The sequence below is a fragment of the Dunckerocampus dactyliophorus genome, chromosome 19 (assembly GCF_027744805.1).
Source record: "Dunckerocampus dactyliophorus isolate RoL2022-P2 chromosome 19, RoL_Ddac_1.1, whole genome shotgun sequence".
NCBI lineage: Eukaryota > Metazoa > Chordata > Actinopteri > Syngnathiformes > Syngnathidae > Dunckerocampus > Dunckerocampus dactyliophorus.
The window spans coordinates 1,749,629-1,765,206 of NC_072837.1; the positions used below are offsets into that span (position 1 = coordinate 1,749,629).

General features: G+C 43.0%; 3 protein-coding genes across 10 annotated transcripts in view; all 3 read right to left on the minus strand.

Moving 5' to 3' along the window:
- Nucleotides 1–4,433: 4,433 nt before the first annotated feature.
- LOC129172236 (adenosine 5'-monophosphoramidase HINT3-like) lies at nt 4,434–6,180 on the minus strand. 2 transcript variants are annotated; one of them, XM_054761786.1, is made up of 5 exons: nt 5,946–6,180; nt 5,767–5,884; nt 5,135–5,204; nt 4,923–4,980; nt 4,434–4,838 (listed from the first exon to the last, which is right to left on the minus strand). In XM_054761786.1, exons 1-5 carry the CDS (start codon nt 6,162–6,164, stop codon nt 4,791–4,793), a joined length of 513 nt encoding a protein of 170 aa, XP_054617761.1. In that variant the 5' UTR covers nt 6,165–6,180; the 3' UTR covers nt 4,434–4,790. The 2 variants fall into 2 exon arrangements, with proteins under 2 accessions (XP_054617761.1, XP_054617760.1); XM_054761785.1 differs by having other exon boundaries at nt 4,923–5,049.
- Nucleotides 6,181–6,252: 72 nt separating this feature from the next.
- Nucleotides 6,253–8,105, minus strand: LOC129172238 (adenosine 5'-monophosphoramidase HINT3-like). 2 transcript variants are annotated; one of them, XM_054761788.1, is made up of 5 exons: nt 7,963–8,105; nt 7,543–7,660; nt 7,400–7,469; nt 7,249–7,316; nt 6,253–6,736 (listed from the first exon to the last, which is right to left on the minus strand). In XM_054761788.1, exons 1-5 carry the CDS (start codon nt 8,056–8,058, stop codon nt 6,642–6,644), a joined length of 447 nt encoding a protein of 148 aa, XP_054617763.1. In that variant the 5' UTR covers nt 8,059–8,105; the 3' UTR covers nt 6,253–6,641. The 2 variants fall into 2 exon arrangements, with proteins under 2 accessions (XP_054617763.1, XP_054617762.1); XM_054761787.1 differs by having other exon boundaries at nt 6,269–6,736; nt 7,190–7,316.
- A 1,278-nt stretch (nt 8,106–9,383) lies between these two features.
- Nucleotides 9,384–15,578, minus strand: part of LOC129172148 (nuclear receptor coactivator 7) — a 45,338-nt gene continuing 39,143 nt past the window's right edge. For all 6 annotated transcript variants that reach the window (XM_054761606.1, XM_054761604.1, XM_054761605.1 and 3 more), the window contains exons 11-17: nt 14,581–14,752; nt 14,256–14,403; nt 13,192–13,317; nt 12,509–12,661; nt 12,334–12,429; nt 12,199–12,272; nt 9,384–11,045 (exon numbers count right to left, since the gene is read on the minus strand). In XM_054761606.1, the coding sequence (XP_054617581.1) occupies nt 10,910–11,045; nt 12,199–12,272; nt 12,334–12,429; nt 12,509–12,661; nt 13,192–13,317; nt 14,256–14,403; nt 14,581–14,752 (905 nt within the window). In that variant the 3' untranslated portion in view covers nt 9,384–10,909. The remainder of the gene's footprint in view (nt 11,046–12,198; nt 12,273–12,333; nt 12,430–12,508; nt 12,662–13,191; nt 13,318–14,255; nt 14,404–14,580; nt 14,753–15,578) is intronic.

The window sequence follows — 15,578 nt, forward strand, 5'->3', positions numbered from 1 at the left end:
CGCTCAACGTTTGTCTGATTCTGCAAAGCTGACGTAGGGGTGTCATCTTCCTGAGGTATGGCCCAGGTCATATCTACTTGAGGTTCAATATTCATCTCATTCTGCAAAGATGATGATGCGGTCTCATGTTCAACAGGTTGAACATTTGTCTCATCATCCTGACGAGGGTCAACATTTGTCTCATTCTGCATAGCCGATGTCTCATCTTCCTGGTGGGAAGCAAAGGTCTCACCCTCTTGGGGTTCAACATTCGTGTCATTCTGCAAAGCTGGTGCAGGGGTCGGATTTTCTTGAGGTTCAGACATGGTCTCTTCTTTCTCAGGTACAGTCACGTTCTCACCGTTGTGTGGTTCAACATCATTCAGCAACGCTGATATAGCAGTCTCATGTTCTTGAGGTGCAGTAGTGGTCTGATTCTCCTGAGGGTCAACGGGTGTCTCATCTTTCTGAGTTGCAGCCATGGTTCCAACCTCACGAGGTTCTTCTACATGTAGCTCATTCTGCAAAGCTGGTGCAGTGGGCTCAATCTCCTGAGGTGCAGCAGCAGTATCGTCCCCAAGAGGTTCAATATTTGTCTGATCTGGCAAAGCTGGTGTAATGGACGCATCTTCCCGGAGCTCTGCAACCTCCTGAGGTTCAATGTTTGTTTCATTTCTCACAGTCGGCATAGAAGTCACATCTGCTTGAGGGTCAGTATTAACGTCATCTTCACCAGGTTCAACATTTGTCTTATTCTGTAAAGATGGTGTAGGGGTCTCATCTCCTCGAGATTGAATAGTGGTCTCATCCTCCTTAGCGACTGAGGAAGACCCCTGTTCCTCGTATGCAGGAGTGATCTTATGAGGTGCAGGATGTGTCTTAACATCCAGAAGAAATGCAGTTGCCCCCTCCTCCTCCTGGGGTGGCATGAGTGTCTCATTCTCCTCAGGTTCCACATTGGTCTCCTTGCCATATTCTGAAGCTGTTTCCTTGTCCTGATGCTGAACATGATCTTGCTGAGGTGCAGCATTTGTGTGCTCCTCAGCCAGTGAGACAGTCATGTCGTCCTGAGGTGCGTCAGGGTCCTGGTGGGCTGCTTCTGTCTCATTCTCCCGAGGTGCCATGTTTGTCTCCTCCCCCTGAGGTGCTGCAGTATTCTCATCCTCAAGGATGACACTGTTCACTTCCTGGGCTTCTACAGGCTTCCCATCCTCTTGAAGAACCACACGTGTCAGAGATTCAGAAGTTCTCTCTTCTTCTGGAGCAGCTTCAGTTGTGTGATCCTCTTGAGTTGCAGCACTTGTGTCCTTCCCAGCGTTCGGCTGAAGTGATGCTGAAGTGTCATCCCCCTGTGGTGTTCCGTGTGCCTGTTCCTCCTGAGATGCAACATCTATCTCAGCATCTATCTCATGTCCTGATGTCATTCCACCCTTTTGGTTTGTAATTATTTGTTCTACTTGGGTGGCAGGACCTGTGCCCTCCTCTTGAAGTCCAACAGATGTTGCATCCTGCTGAGTTTCTTCATCCCGACATGCTGAAGCTGGTTCTTCTGGCTTATGTTGAGTAGTTGCACCACCCGCCAGAGCAGCGTGGGGTGTCCAGTCCACCAGTGTTGCAGCCCTTTTGTCCTCCTTCTCCAAAGCTGTTTCATCTTGTGAATGTGCTGCCGGCGTCTCCTCTTCTTGAGGTCCAGTAGGTGCCTCACCTGGCTCACCTCTTTCAAACTGCTCCCGAGATGATGAACTTGTTTCCTCAGCCCCAATTGTGGCATGTTCTCGAGGAGCTGCACCAGTCCCATCCTCTAATGGGGCTGCCCTTTCTTCAGCTTCATGAGATCCTAAAGTTGCGTCCTCCTCCTGAGGTCCAGCAAACATCGCTTCCTCTTGGGTCATTGCATTTGCCTCTATTATCGCAAGTGCTGCAGATGTCGCTTCTTTCAGAACCGAGGCTACTATCTCCTCCATCTCAAGTGTAATTGCGTTGTCATCTTCTTGAAAAAACATATCAATGTTCTCCAAAGTCTCCTCCTCCTGAGATTCATCATCCTCCAGCTCCAGTGTTGTTGTGGCGTCATCCACCAAGTAGCATCCAGGTGGCATCAGCTTGCTAGCTTGATGTCGCAGCTTCATCTTCCCCAGGTGAAGCCATGCTTTCATCATGACCTTTTTCATGTTTAAGGACGCTAGTCTTGCTTGTCTCACATCTCCCGGAGGATGTGCAAATCTCATTTCATCGTCAGCTGTGTGTGGTGTATCTGCTAAAGCGCCCTCGTCTAACAGTTGCAGCGCTGCGGTAGTCTCATCTGCGTCATGGGCAGCAGTTGTGCGGTCCTCCTCAAGTCCTGCAAATGTTGCGTCCTCATAGACGGATGTAGCGGTCTCATCTTCAGGGGACGCAGCAGTGCTCTCATGCTCGTGAGGTTCTTGCTTTATCATGTGCCCGTGGAATGCAGCTGCGTCATCCTCCAGAGCTCGGGCCGTATCCTCCTCTCGAGGTGATGCAAAGATCTCATGATTCTGGGGTGCAGTGGCTGTCTCACTTTCATGGTATCTGACCTCCTGAGGGACTCCCTCCTGTTCCTGGAATGCAGTTTTATTATCTTCCATCCATTCTTTATCATTTGCTACTTCATCCTGTTGCCTTTCTGTCATTGGGGGATCTTCTGCTGATCCCTCATGGATCTCGTCCTCTTCTGATGCACAAGGCCCATCATCTTGTAGTGCCTCCTCTTTGGTGACTAGCTCTGTCTGAATCTCCTGAAGACCTACAGTGACCTCGTCCCCCAGAAAAACAACATGTGTGTGATCCACCAGAGGAGCTAGGGTTACATCCTCCTCTTGAGGTGATGCAAACGACTCATGCTCCTCAGGTGCAGCAATGGCCTCATCCTCAAAGGATTGGACATCTGTGTTGATCTCCACAGGAGCTCTTTCCTGCTCCTGGTATGCAGCTTCCACCACCTGTAGCCTTGCAGTTGCGCTATCCTGCAGAGAAGCTGCTGTGTTCTCATCTTCCTGAACTCCTGCAGCTGACTCTTCCATCCATTCGGTTCCATCATTTGCTACCTCATCCTGCTGCCTGGCTGTGATTGTGGTGTCTCCTCCTTGTCCCTCGGGGGTCTCATCATCTAGGTGTGACTCCTCTTGGGGCACTAGATCTTTTGGTGACCCCTCCCCATCCTCATGAGAAATTATGGCCATACCCTCTTGAGCTGATGCAAAAGGCTTATGGTTCTGAAGTGCAGCAACAGTCTCATGCTCAGCGGATCCAACATCTATCTTGACCTCCTGCGGGACTCTTTCCCGCTCCTGGGATGCAGCTTCCGCCACCTGTAGTTTTGCAGTAGTGCTATCCTCCAGAGAAGCTGCAGTATTATCTTCTTGAAGTCCTGCAGGTGACTCTGGTCTGTCACCCTCCTGTGATGATGCAGCAGTTTCGCCATCTTGCCACACCTCCTGTAGGGATTCTGTTTGAACTCTTTGAAGCTCTGCAGCAGTCTCCTTCTCCAGAGAAGCTACAGCAGCATCCCAAGGTTCAGGCAGGTTCTCCTGAGGTGCTGTGGTTTTCTGACCTTGTGATTTTGGAACGTTCTTGACCTGCTGCTGACGTGATGTTTTACGTCTCCCCTTGGGACGTCCATGTTCTGCTTTCTGCTCCTCGTTTTGGTCCTGGTTGGGCGTAACGAGCTGGCAAGACCTCTGATAAGGAGTTTTGTGCTTCTGGATGTTCCTGCGTTTGTTTTGCTTCTGTTTACTGGGCATCTTGGTGTCCACCTGCTTTGGATATAAGTGAGAATGTAGCGGTGTTTATCATTATGTTGTGTTGCCGAGCAGCAGCAACCTGCAGTCACCGTGTACAAAGCTTTTAGATGTCTTCGTAGTCAGAGACGTCACAAAAACTTACGCTTGGCGTTCCGTCGTTCGGGAGATGACGTAACGTGACGTCAAGTCAAATCAAGTCTGTGAACAGACGCCTTCGCGCCGCCTCACCAATACAGTGGGGGACATTTTTTGTTTATTATTTCTGATAACACATTCAGTCACTTAACTTCACCCGGACAACATGTATGCGCACATAATAAACATTTATCTTCAGGTCAGAGACGGATACTAACACAATAAGAGTACTGTACATTTAATTGAGAAAATTGTCGCAGTAGGAAAAGAGAAGTCACTAGTGACACCATGCGGTTGCGAGCTGTAATTGACAGGCAAAACTGAAAGCGGTGTAAAAAAAAAAGAAAAAAAAAGGTAAATTATAAATATGTTGGTTAGGTTAGATGAGAAAAAATTATAAAAAACGAAACCCACATTAGATAATTTGCAAAAAAAATAGATTAGATTTTTTTAAATAAATTTTATATCAAAATATTCATAAAAATGAATTGCATATTTAAACAAATCTTAATGTAAGAGTTTTTTCATATGAAAAGCACATTTTTAAAAAAATCTGAAGTAAAAATTATCTTATGTGGGTTTCATTTTCACATTTTTCCCCCCACAAATTCCCAATGTAATTTTTTCGGTAGTATATAAGTGATTAATAAGTGATTTATGATTAATTTTGATACAAAAAAGCAAATGATGTGATGTAATAATCACAAACATAATTACTTGAACCAAATGAAATACAAAATAAATATAAACAATACAACACAATTTTAATCCAATTCATTACTGTGCTACAGTTAGACTAAAGCCCCTTGAAATTCCTTGCACGGCATGTAATCATCAAGTACAATAGGATTCCTATTATAGGAATGTTTTCATTTAACTAAAAAGCAACAAAAATACAATGTGAGCGCCATCCCTTCATTTAATTTTGCCTCGTGTCCTAAGCTGACAAAGCGCTTTCTCCACCTGCGAACACAAGGTAGTACATGAGCCATTCATCACACACAAAGAGACATTTACAATACATGAAGTGTCAGCGGCATCACTCACTGTGATGAACCAATGCGACTGTGGCCCGTATTTGAGCTGAGAGCTCATATTCATCTTACTAGCAGGAGCCAGAGCGTGGAGGTGAAGGTGAGGGACGGATGAGAAAGGAGGGACATGAAAGCCCATCCTGCAGTTTGTGTGTGATGCAAATATTACAAGGTGACTTCAGCTTGATCAAAATGTACATCATTGGGTGCGTGGCATAAATTTACCTGATGTCTTGCAGGTCTCTCACTTTATTTTTCTCTAAGATGCTCCTTCCCATCTCAGCCATCCGCTCCACTAGCAACAAACAAATCAACATTATTTAAAACAGTTAGTAAAAGTATTGCAAATAGATTTTTTGGGGTTCAGAACTTTGAATGTCCAAGAATTTAAATGAGTGCTGCCAAATTGGTAAATTGAGGTCCAGTGTAGTGTAGTAAAATCTGACATTTCCAGAATAAAGTCGTACATGTAGAATTGCCTGCGCCAGCAATGAAAAGGTCACACAAGTCCCCACTTGTGTGACCTTTGGCCTTGGGCAAAGGTAATATTATGAACTTTTTCTCGTAAATTTACAACTTCACTCTCAAAATCTCTTGTTACTTCGCTGTGGCCCTAATACTCTGTCGTGGTAAATGACCTCAAAGGGAGAACGTCACGTTTTAAAACACTATTGGTCTACCAAAAGAGATGCACTGAAACAATCTTTAAATAAAAACGCTGCCTGCTCAAAAATGGAGCAACTGTCTCTCCAGGATGACCAACAGATCATTTCGTGACATTTCTCAATAATCGATCAAAGGCTGCTGACTAATCAATCTCCATAGGACGAGAAAGGAAACACAACACAAACATTTACCCGTGGGTATGTTCTCCTTTCGTAGAGCTTTACAGTTGTCAATGTGAGTCCTGGTAATGACCAGGTAATGATGGGCAGCACCGGGCTTCACATCCCGGAAGCACAGCAGCTCACTGTCCTACACACAAATAAGCATGAAGACAGTAAAAAAAAAAGTACAATGAATGACCTTTACTTACGCTCAGGAGGATTTCTGTGTCGCCGTGGCTGTTGGCGATCTGACAAAACTGGCAGACGTCATCGCCAGAGTCGACTGGAGTCGCCATGAATGTTTTTAAAGTTGATTTAGAGGGAGGAACCAGCAGTGTGTAGGTGCGTCTGTGGGCAGGACAACCAATCGCTGACTGAGCCAATCGAGCCCGGATGCTGTTGCGTTCACAAGGCGTCGGGAATTCCATAATCGTTGTATGTTATCTCGGCTCAACATTTTGTTACCAAAAGACATGGACTAATAATGACATATCTTTGTTATAGTCAGAGTTAATAACAGAGCGGTTGTATGATAGAATAATCCCATAATACAGGTGCTCCCACTCAAGTGACAGTTCTTTACAAACACGTTTTACATTTTCATATGCAATATTGACCACAAGTCCATACTGTAATACACTTCATAACAGCAAACACATTTTATTATTCACACATGAAGCATACTTTGCTTTGAATATGTGCAAGTCAAGGGCAAAATAAACAACAAATGTTTTAAAAAGGCAGGTGTGTATGCTATATAAAAATAAATATTAAAAAAACACATTCTTTTTACCAGTGTCTATTGTTACCCTAAAGGTTCAATAGCTCTGTGAAATGTGCCCAAGTGCTACCCAAGCCCATTTGCTACCAAGTGCTTCTCTCTGCTTCTCTGCTTCCCGTTTTTATTATCTCATTAAGCTCCCAGTTGTATATTGTACTTGGTAGCAGCCGCAGAATAGGGAAGGGAAGCACTTTTTAGGCGCTTCCTTAGCTTTTTTTCCTAGAAAGACAGAAAAAAGGACGACTTTGAAAAGGTGTGTATTTAAAAACCGACACAAATCTAAGACTATTTTACATCTTACAGGATGTTTTTAGACAAAACCACATGGGGTCAATGACCAAGGAAAAACAAATGAAAAACATGTTTGGGCCCAAATCCAGTTAAATCTGTGAATCCAACTTGTAAAAACAAAGTCAACACATTGAAAAGAATTGAAAGATACGTCATTGGAATTTTTCTTTAAAGTCTTGAAAAGCGTTAACATTTCAAGCTTCGGCATGGTTTGGTGTATTTTCGTTTATACTACAGCAATCTTGATGTGTGATGAGTACAATTTGGTGTTATCAATTCCAATTTTCCGTTTTGGCCTTGGGAGCGGTCTGGGCTCTACTAGAACCCATTCTAGTTACTACTAAATGTCTACATAGTCACAGCTGTCCCCAGTATACTTACATTGACAAAATACTGTGTTCCGGGTATGAATTTAAACAGCATATGATCTGATATCTTACTGGCTGGGGCGAGGACATGGAGGTGGAGGTGATCCACTGAAGTGTAAGGAGGTTGGTGGAATCCCAGCCTGTGCAAAAGAATTGAATGAATAAAACACCTGAATATGTCTAGTATATTCTACTGCACTCGTGTAAACGGGGTTTCTTTCACCTGATATCTGTCATATCTGTGACACCTTGGTCACGGAGTACTGCTCTCCCCATTTCAGCCATGTCTTCAACTGGGAAACACATACGTTTGGCGTTTCACAGTAATGTCTGAAATTGTTTTATATTACAGTAAAATACACTGACCAAGTTTGATGTGTCCACTGTGCAGCGAGTAACAGTTTTTTATGTGCCGGACGGGAACAACCTGGTAATGATGAGGAGCAGCGGGGCAAATGTCCCGGAAACACACCAGTTGCGTATTCTTTAAGGGTGAATGAACAGAGATTGCTAGTTTACACACCGCCCCTGAAAGCATCACTGTACAATCCCCTTGTACAGGCAAGGAATTGGGAAATTATTGTATTTTATCATGCTACATCATAGTGAGGATAAGCGGCATAGAAGATGGATGGATTGATCCATCATAGTAGACACAGTGACTATACGTTAATTGCAGTGAAATAGAAAAAAAGTATAAAGTTTCTACTACTTCCTGGTTATGTACCCGCGATACCGACAGACAACCCCTCCAAAAAATATTTATCAAAAATAGCATTTTCCTACTTTTCGTAAAACGTCCGCTTTTTCGTCTTGACCGCTGGCAATTAAACAGAAACTACACCAATCTTCATCACCGTTCTCCGTGTCGTTTGTGTCCATTTTTTTCTCGACAGAGGACACTTCCTGCTTTCCCCGCTACATGTGACGTCAGCACAAAGATCGTTGAGAACCATGAAGCGGAGTGTCCGGGTTGAATGAGTAACTGTGCCTTAAATTGAATGTCATGTTAGTACAGACAAATTAAAGACGTTCTTTTGAAGCGTCATCCACAAAACGCTACTCATCAGGGTCGTACATTTGGGCACCCAAGGAAAACCCAGCCATTGGGGCTTTCCACAGACTGCACTGACATTTAATTCTCACCTCAACACAAGGTCTTCAATGTGGGCTTTTACCGCCCCCTTTAAATATTAATGCTTATCTACTAACAAGTGTGATGAGAAAATTCTATTTCCTGAGCTAGATAATGTATTACCTAACAAGTGAATCATCTCAAAACTTTTACTGTAATTGACAAGAACATTTAATGTAGTTTACCGCCTTAATACTTAGTGGTGAAAAGCGTCATGCTCAGCTTAATCTGTAGAAGCAAGTGTCTCCGCAGCTGACAGCAGTGCTGCCGCTGCGGTCATCGTGTGTCTACATTTGTTGTGACTGAAAAAGGCTAACAACTTCGGTAGTTTTTCTCTCACCTTCTTCGCTCCGCTGACTTTTCCTGAATGTGCACATGTCCAGTAGCGTGCATGAGAAAGGACGTGGGAGAGGTCGAAACGATCCTGATACTTTACGCATTTTGATGTGGTTTTAAGCACGTGAAGACTAAAACAGTAATGTGTACTTTAAATCGAAGAAAAAAAAATAGTTTTTATGAGACATTTGGGGGCCCTGGAAATCTCGGGGTACTAGGCAATTGCCTACTGTTAAGTCCACCCTGTTACTTCTACACTATAATACATAATAATACTTTATACACCAATAGCCCCTTTTCCTCTAAAAACCCAAGTACTTTATTACAACGAACTTTTTTTTAACCATAACTGATTGAAATCAGGCTGGTCACATACCGATGAAGGAGTGGTACGTTTCTACACTGATGCCATGTAAATTTAAAAGACAATATTAGGTCCACAAGTGTAACCCACCTGCATCACGTTACCCGTACCTTGTTTCAAACACAGATCCTTCGGAATGAGAGACGAGAGCGCTGACCGTTCGGCCAAAACCCGGACTGTCGAACGAGCGTTCAACGCAGCTCTTAATGCTGATGGAGTGAGGTTTCACCAACGTACGCTTGCTCCGCCACGCTGGTATCCATTACACAAGAACCAAACAAGTCCTGGGCATTTGGTGGAAAAGGGGCTTATGTCTACAGTGAGATGCTTGTCGCTCTGTTTTCTTAGATCCTACATTGCAACAATACACTGATGGCACCGCAACATACAGTAAGACACCATTTTAATGAATGTATATATACTGTATATAACATTCAGGTATAAATGTAGTTGCAATAACAACACAATAATAATAATAATAATAAATACATCCTTACTCACAGACAGCAGTTCGGGATTCACAAGAAAATAATACTTACGGCGCATTCACAGTTACAACACAGCAACACAGCTCATTTACACATGGAGCGCTAACTAACATAAACAACGGTGTATGGAGGATACATTATATCCATGCACTCACTCACATAATAACATGATTGTAAATCTATTGTTGCGTGATCTGAAGTTTTAGTTAGTGGTATATGAAGAGTGCACCGACTGATCCCTTTACTTTCGTAGTGGTGTTTGGACAACATTCAGTAACAATTTGTTGTTTTCCTTTAAGAAATGCTTACATAAATCCCCCATACAGCATTAGACTAAATCCTGTAGTGCAAAAAGTAACAAGCTGATGATTCTTCTACTTTGGGGGTGTCCAAAGTACAAAGTATTGGCCCTTGGCATATTTTAAAAATAAATTTAGACTATAAAGAGAGGGATTTCATAGAACCACATTGAAAACAAAATAAACAGCTATCACTAATACTAAATGAGCATATTTCTTCTCTACATGGGTTTTAGCGTGCTAAAGAAACAAAAAGGTGAATAATATCCAAGTGGTCCCTGCATCCTTTCATTTGTCTATATGCGGCCCCCCGGGAAACTAAGTTTGGACACCCCCTGTTCTATTGGCTTTAAAATATAATAACAATAAATGGAAGAAAAAAAAAAAACAATGATAAAATTCTTTGTCCCGCCAAGTGCTTGTTGGGTTGCGTCAGTTTGGTAAACACAAATAATAATAAAAAAGTACAACCATAGAAAATTACTCAAAGAAAATAAAAAAAAGAAGTAAAAACAAAATATCAAAAGATGACAAATTCACAAATAATATTTGGTCAATGCAAAAATGGTGGTTTGGGTGGTGCAAGGAATGAAAACACGTTGTGGTTCCTGGTGATGAAAGGTAACACGATTCAGTCTAAAAGTCAAGGTGGCACTGAGAGGAAGTGCTGCATTCATCTGGTAAATAAAATGGTGAAGGTTGAAAATCCTCTCTGGGCAGCTTCCATTTTCTTCCATAATCACTTCCTGTACATTCATACAATGGCTTTTACTTTACGCTAAAGCTTTGTGGGATGTCTTCTTTAGGACAAACAGCCCTGCTCATTTTTTTCTCCATTTCTCACAACGTTGTGGCACTAAGGCAAGTCTGCATGCTGGAGGGAAAGCTGGAGGCTTTTGGAGGTGGAAGGCAGCTAATGAACCGAGAGCGTCAGGTCGAGGTCTTACAATCACAAAAGCTGAACCCACCTTCTAGAAACGACTGCTTTCTGCCACCCCCCTCGCAGAACATTAAGCATCAAATCGAGCAGCTAAGCTTTACCTCCAAGCGGTGCTTTAAAAGGGTTTGTGAGACCAGAAGGTGACGCGTGTCCGTGGTAGGCGGCGGGGAGCTACTCGAAGGACCACACCTCCAGACTGTGGATGTTGAAGTCCTGCTGGGTTGACAACGGCTGGTTGTTGAAGGTGGCGCATTTGGTGGTCGTGCCTCGGTACAGCTCAGCATCAAGCCACAGACCCAGCTGACCACTGCAGTGCCAGGAAGTGGAAAAACAGGAAGAAACAACGACAACAAATATGTGTCAGCGTTAGACACAACAATCCTATTTCCGTAAATATAGTGACCTCGATCGGCCCGATCCGGTTGCCGTATAACATTCGTAACGCTGGGCCACGCTCCAATATGGTAGGTATGGTAATGCTCCTCAAAGCTGGTTGTCCGCAATGTACCGTGGTGAAGTTAGTTTCACCTGGGATGTTGGATATTCCACTCTGTAGCTACAGCGGTAGTTCCCCCTCACTGTGCTCGGACTGCTGTGTCATTGTGCGGGGAGCTTGCATAGGAAGTGCTGCTCTGACCGCTGGTTGTTTATATTAGGGACTGTCAATAAATTACTATTGTGTTGAAGAGAGTTTGTTTAAAAAAATGTCATACTGTATATTCCAAATCCCACCACAAAGTGATCTACAACCATGTCAAATGAATAGGCTGACGTTAAAAGTATTTTGCACGCCCATTTTTTCCAATTTGATCTTTTACTGGATGAGGGACCTGACTCACAGAGGGTTGTTACAAAAGCCAAATAATATTTTTGGTCATGCTGTGTAATAAAAAAGTAAATTCAGCAATACTTTGGTTGCATTATTTTTAATGCTCTGAAGAGCTATTTTCATAACCATTCCACAAATTGATGTTTGTAACAAAAGCTTATTATCAAAAATAAAAAAGAAAAAAGGATCGGTACCGGATCGGATCGGATTACTACATTAAAAAAAAAAAAATCGGATCGGATCAGAAGCCAAAAAATGTGGATCGGGACATCCCTTGTGGCCTCCGCTCTAATTGATGCTGTGATGCAATTAAACTCAGGGTGCATCATTTATGTGAGCAAATAAACGCCACATTAAGACAATGATCGTATTTCCATATTTTCATTTTCAACATTTTACTCATAATGATATACTATCCACAATATAGCTGTAGAACAAGCTAACTACAGTATAATACGCTAAATAACGATCACATGATCACATTATTCTAACCATCTAACAAAATGCAAACGTAATACATTCCTGGTACTTTCTGCAGTTGAGTAAACAGACAACATTTCGGCCACTATATGGAGAAATACAACACACGGTACACTGACGACCATAAAGTATCTCACTGGAAAAGATTTACCTTCCTCCTCCCATCTGCAGTGAGTCGATATTGCCTTTGACAAAGTAAGAGTTGTCGCCTGTCCAGCGGTAAACCTGCAGACAAACCCAGTCAGACACGGGGCAAATGTGCAACCTGGAAAACACAAGCACAAACCTTCATCTCAGGACAGAAGCTGTAGAGGAAGGTCTCTCCGGTGCCGTAGCAGTGCTCGCTCACTCTGAAGGGATGAGTGGAGAATGCCCCAAAGATCTACATTGAAAAATAAACCAAGATCAAACCCAGTGGCGAGTATAGAGTGGACATCCATCCACACGTACTCTGTACCTACCTGGTTATTCAGGTCTTTGATGACCAGCAGCACTGGACTGTCCACGTCAGCCAGGTTCCTGTAGAGCGTCTTGAGGCTGGTGCCGTGCATCACAGTGCTGTAGGCCAGTCTCCATGGGTAGCCCTGCACACGGGCCGGCAAGCGACAGGCCAGCTAGACAAGATCATCATAGGGGTTATGCTGAGCGACCAGGCAGAACCGCTATCTCATAGTATACCACTCACATTTCAGCAACTATTCTCCAGGGACAATACAGCAGAAAGTAAACTTGCTTTAAAGTAGTCTGTGTACAGCTTATATAGCAGTATAGATTTACTACCCACTGAAAATGACTCAACACACAGCCGGATTGTCTGATTAGCTGGTAGTACAAGTGATTATGGTGGTGGTGGTGTCATGGTCTGGGGCTGCACCCCCTCCTTTTGGCTCCATGGCCGTTTTCCAACATGAAAATAAGCCCAAATACCCCCCCCAAGATGAGTCATTTTCAGTGGACAGTAAATCTACACTGTTATACAAGCTGTACACTCCGGTCGGCAAAGCGGGTATTGAAACTAGGAATCGAAATTTAAAAAATATGAATGATCCCAGGAGAATCACAATGTTAGTCCCGGTTGCCATCGATGCTCGAGACTCGAAGCCCGACCCTCCTCACATCTGTCTTCAAATGTGTCAAACTGCACCTTCTCAATGTGCGTGTCCTGTAGCAGACTGCTGGCATCGCTCAGCGAGGGCAGGCTGTCCGCACACAGCTCCTCCTCACAACTGCCAAAACTCTGCCTCCGTTTGGCCTCGTCGACTGTGATGATCTGAAAAAACAAACACAGACATTAAAGCCTAAAAAAAGATTAATGAACAAAATTTGTTGATCTGGGTCAATCTTGACTACTCCAAATATGAAAAGAATATTTCATATTTAGCCTACTTATGAAATACTTGGCCCCAGTATTAGTAGTTTTAGACAGATATTGTGCTGTTGGACGCAGCATTTCTTCTTTACTACATTTCTCTCTATTTTCTGTATTTGTTATACATTAACCATCCATCTTCTATGCTTCTATGCTGCTTATCCTCATTAGGGTCGCGGGTATGCTGGAGCCTATCCCAGCTGACTTTGGGCGAGAGGCGGGGTACACCCTGGACTGGTGGCCAGCCAATGGCAGGGCACATATACGGTAGACAAACAACCATTCACACTCACATTCATACCTGTGGACAATTTAGAGTCGCCGATTGACCTAACATGCATGTTTTTGGAATGTGGGAGGAAACCCACACACACACACGGGGAGAACATGCAAACTCCACACAGAAGTGCCAAACAGAGATTTGTTATACATTTTTATGCTGTGAATGTGCTCATTCATGTTTTACTTTTTTTTCAGATTCTCTTCTTCTTTTTCACCATCTACCCAAATCCCCCCACTGTGGGGCCAAATAAAGGCTTACTCTACTCCATCGTAAAAGTAAGGCTATAAAAAACAATTTCTTCTTTGAAATACAAAATTAAAATGCTACAAAATACAACTGAGTACAAAATCAAAAACACAGATTGTCTTGTAGTTAAATAAGATCATTAAACACTATAAACATTATGAGTAGGATGTTTGTGCTTCTGCACCCCTGCAAACTCCAATAACAGACACACTCTTATTAAATTCCTATCTTTTCATTTATTGCAGGTTCTCTGCTATTTCCATGGTGTGTAGGTGTTCCTAATGGAGTGTCCGTCACCGTGCGTTCTCACCTCCCAGCTGCAAGACGCGGGGTCCCCAAAGAAGTTGTCGATCATATCCAGCTCGTCTTTCTCCACCACAATGAAACCCTGCTCTCTGGCCTCTTTGCCATAGACGTCAGGAGACCACTGGACAAAAAATGCATACAAATGGTCCACCCTGGAGGATGGACACACACACACACACACACACACACACACACACACACACACACACACGCACACACACACACACACACACGCACACGCACCACACACACACACACACACACACACACAGTATCTTAGAACACAGGAAGCACTATGAGACGAGACGATCTGTCCGGCATTGTCTCACCTCTCTTGCGGCACAGCAAACCAGTACTCGGGCTGCTTGCCCAAGCTTCGGAATGTGTGGGCGGGGCTGGAGGTCATCCCAGTGGCGAATGACTTTCTCATTGGTTTCCCCACTTTGAAGCAGAGGAACATCGGTGGGTTCTTACTCTTCTCCTCTGACGAGAAAAGCATGTCTATGTGGGATACAGAAAGCCTTTGTTTGGTTAAAAAAAAAAAAGCAGCCTTCGCTACACGTCTGAAAAACCATCACATCCGTCAGCAATCATGATCATTGAGCCAATAAGCTAACCTAGCATGATGTTGCTGCTCAAATGTGAGTGTAATGTTGGCGCAGTACCTGACATAGCTATGCTAGTGTTTGTGTAACGTTTGTGTCCCTCTGTCCCACTCCTTAAGTGTGGCTTGGGGGCCATTATGGCCCTTGGCCATTTTTTTTTATTGGCCCTCAGTACATTCTAAAAACACAATTAAACAAGAGCTAAAATAACAACAGCAAAAATTGAAAAAGAGAGCAGTAATTTTACAAGAATAAGAGAATAAAGTCATAATATTTAGAGAAAAAAATAGCATAAACTTGAAATATTAAAGACTATTTTTAACAGTTGTAATATTATGAGAAACAACATAATAGTAGAAGTTATAATATTACGATAATAAAGTCTAAATATTATGAGAATAAAGACACATTAAGAAAATAAATGTATGAGAAGCAAGTTGAAATATTTGTAGAAAAAAAAATCAAAAACAGCAAAAATGGAAAAACAAGCAAAAAAGCGTAAGATAAAGAGAAAAGAGTCACTTATACTAACAACACACAACACAAAGCTGATAAAAATACATCTCAGCATATTTACATGGCTTGGTTTAAAAAATATAAAAAGTGGCCCCCGCATCTGTTGATTTTTCAGTATGCGGCCCTCTGTGGAAAACGTTTGGACACCCCCGTTATATATGGGTGAAGTGCACAATAGTAGCCTACTTCTCGGGGCCACACACTAT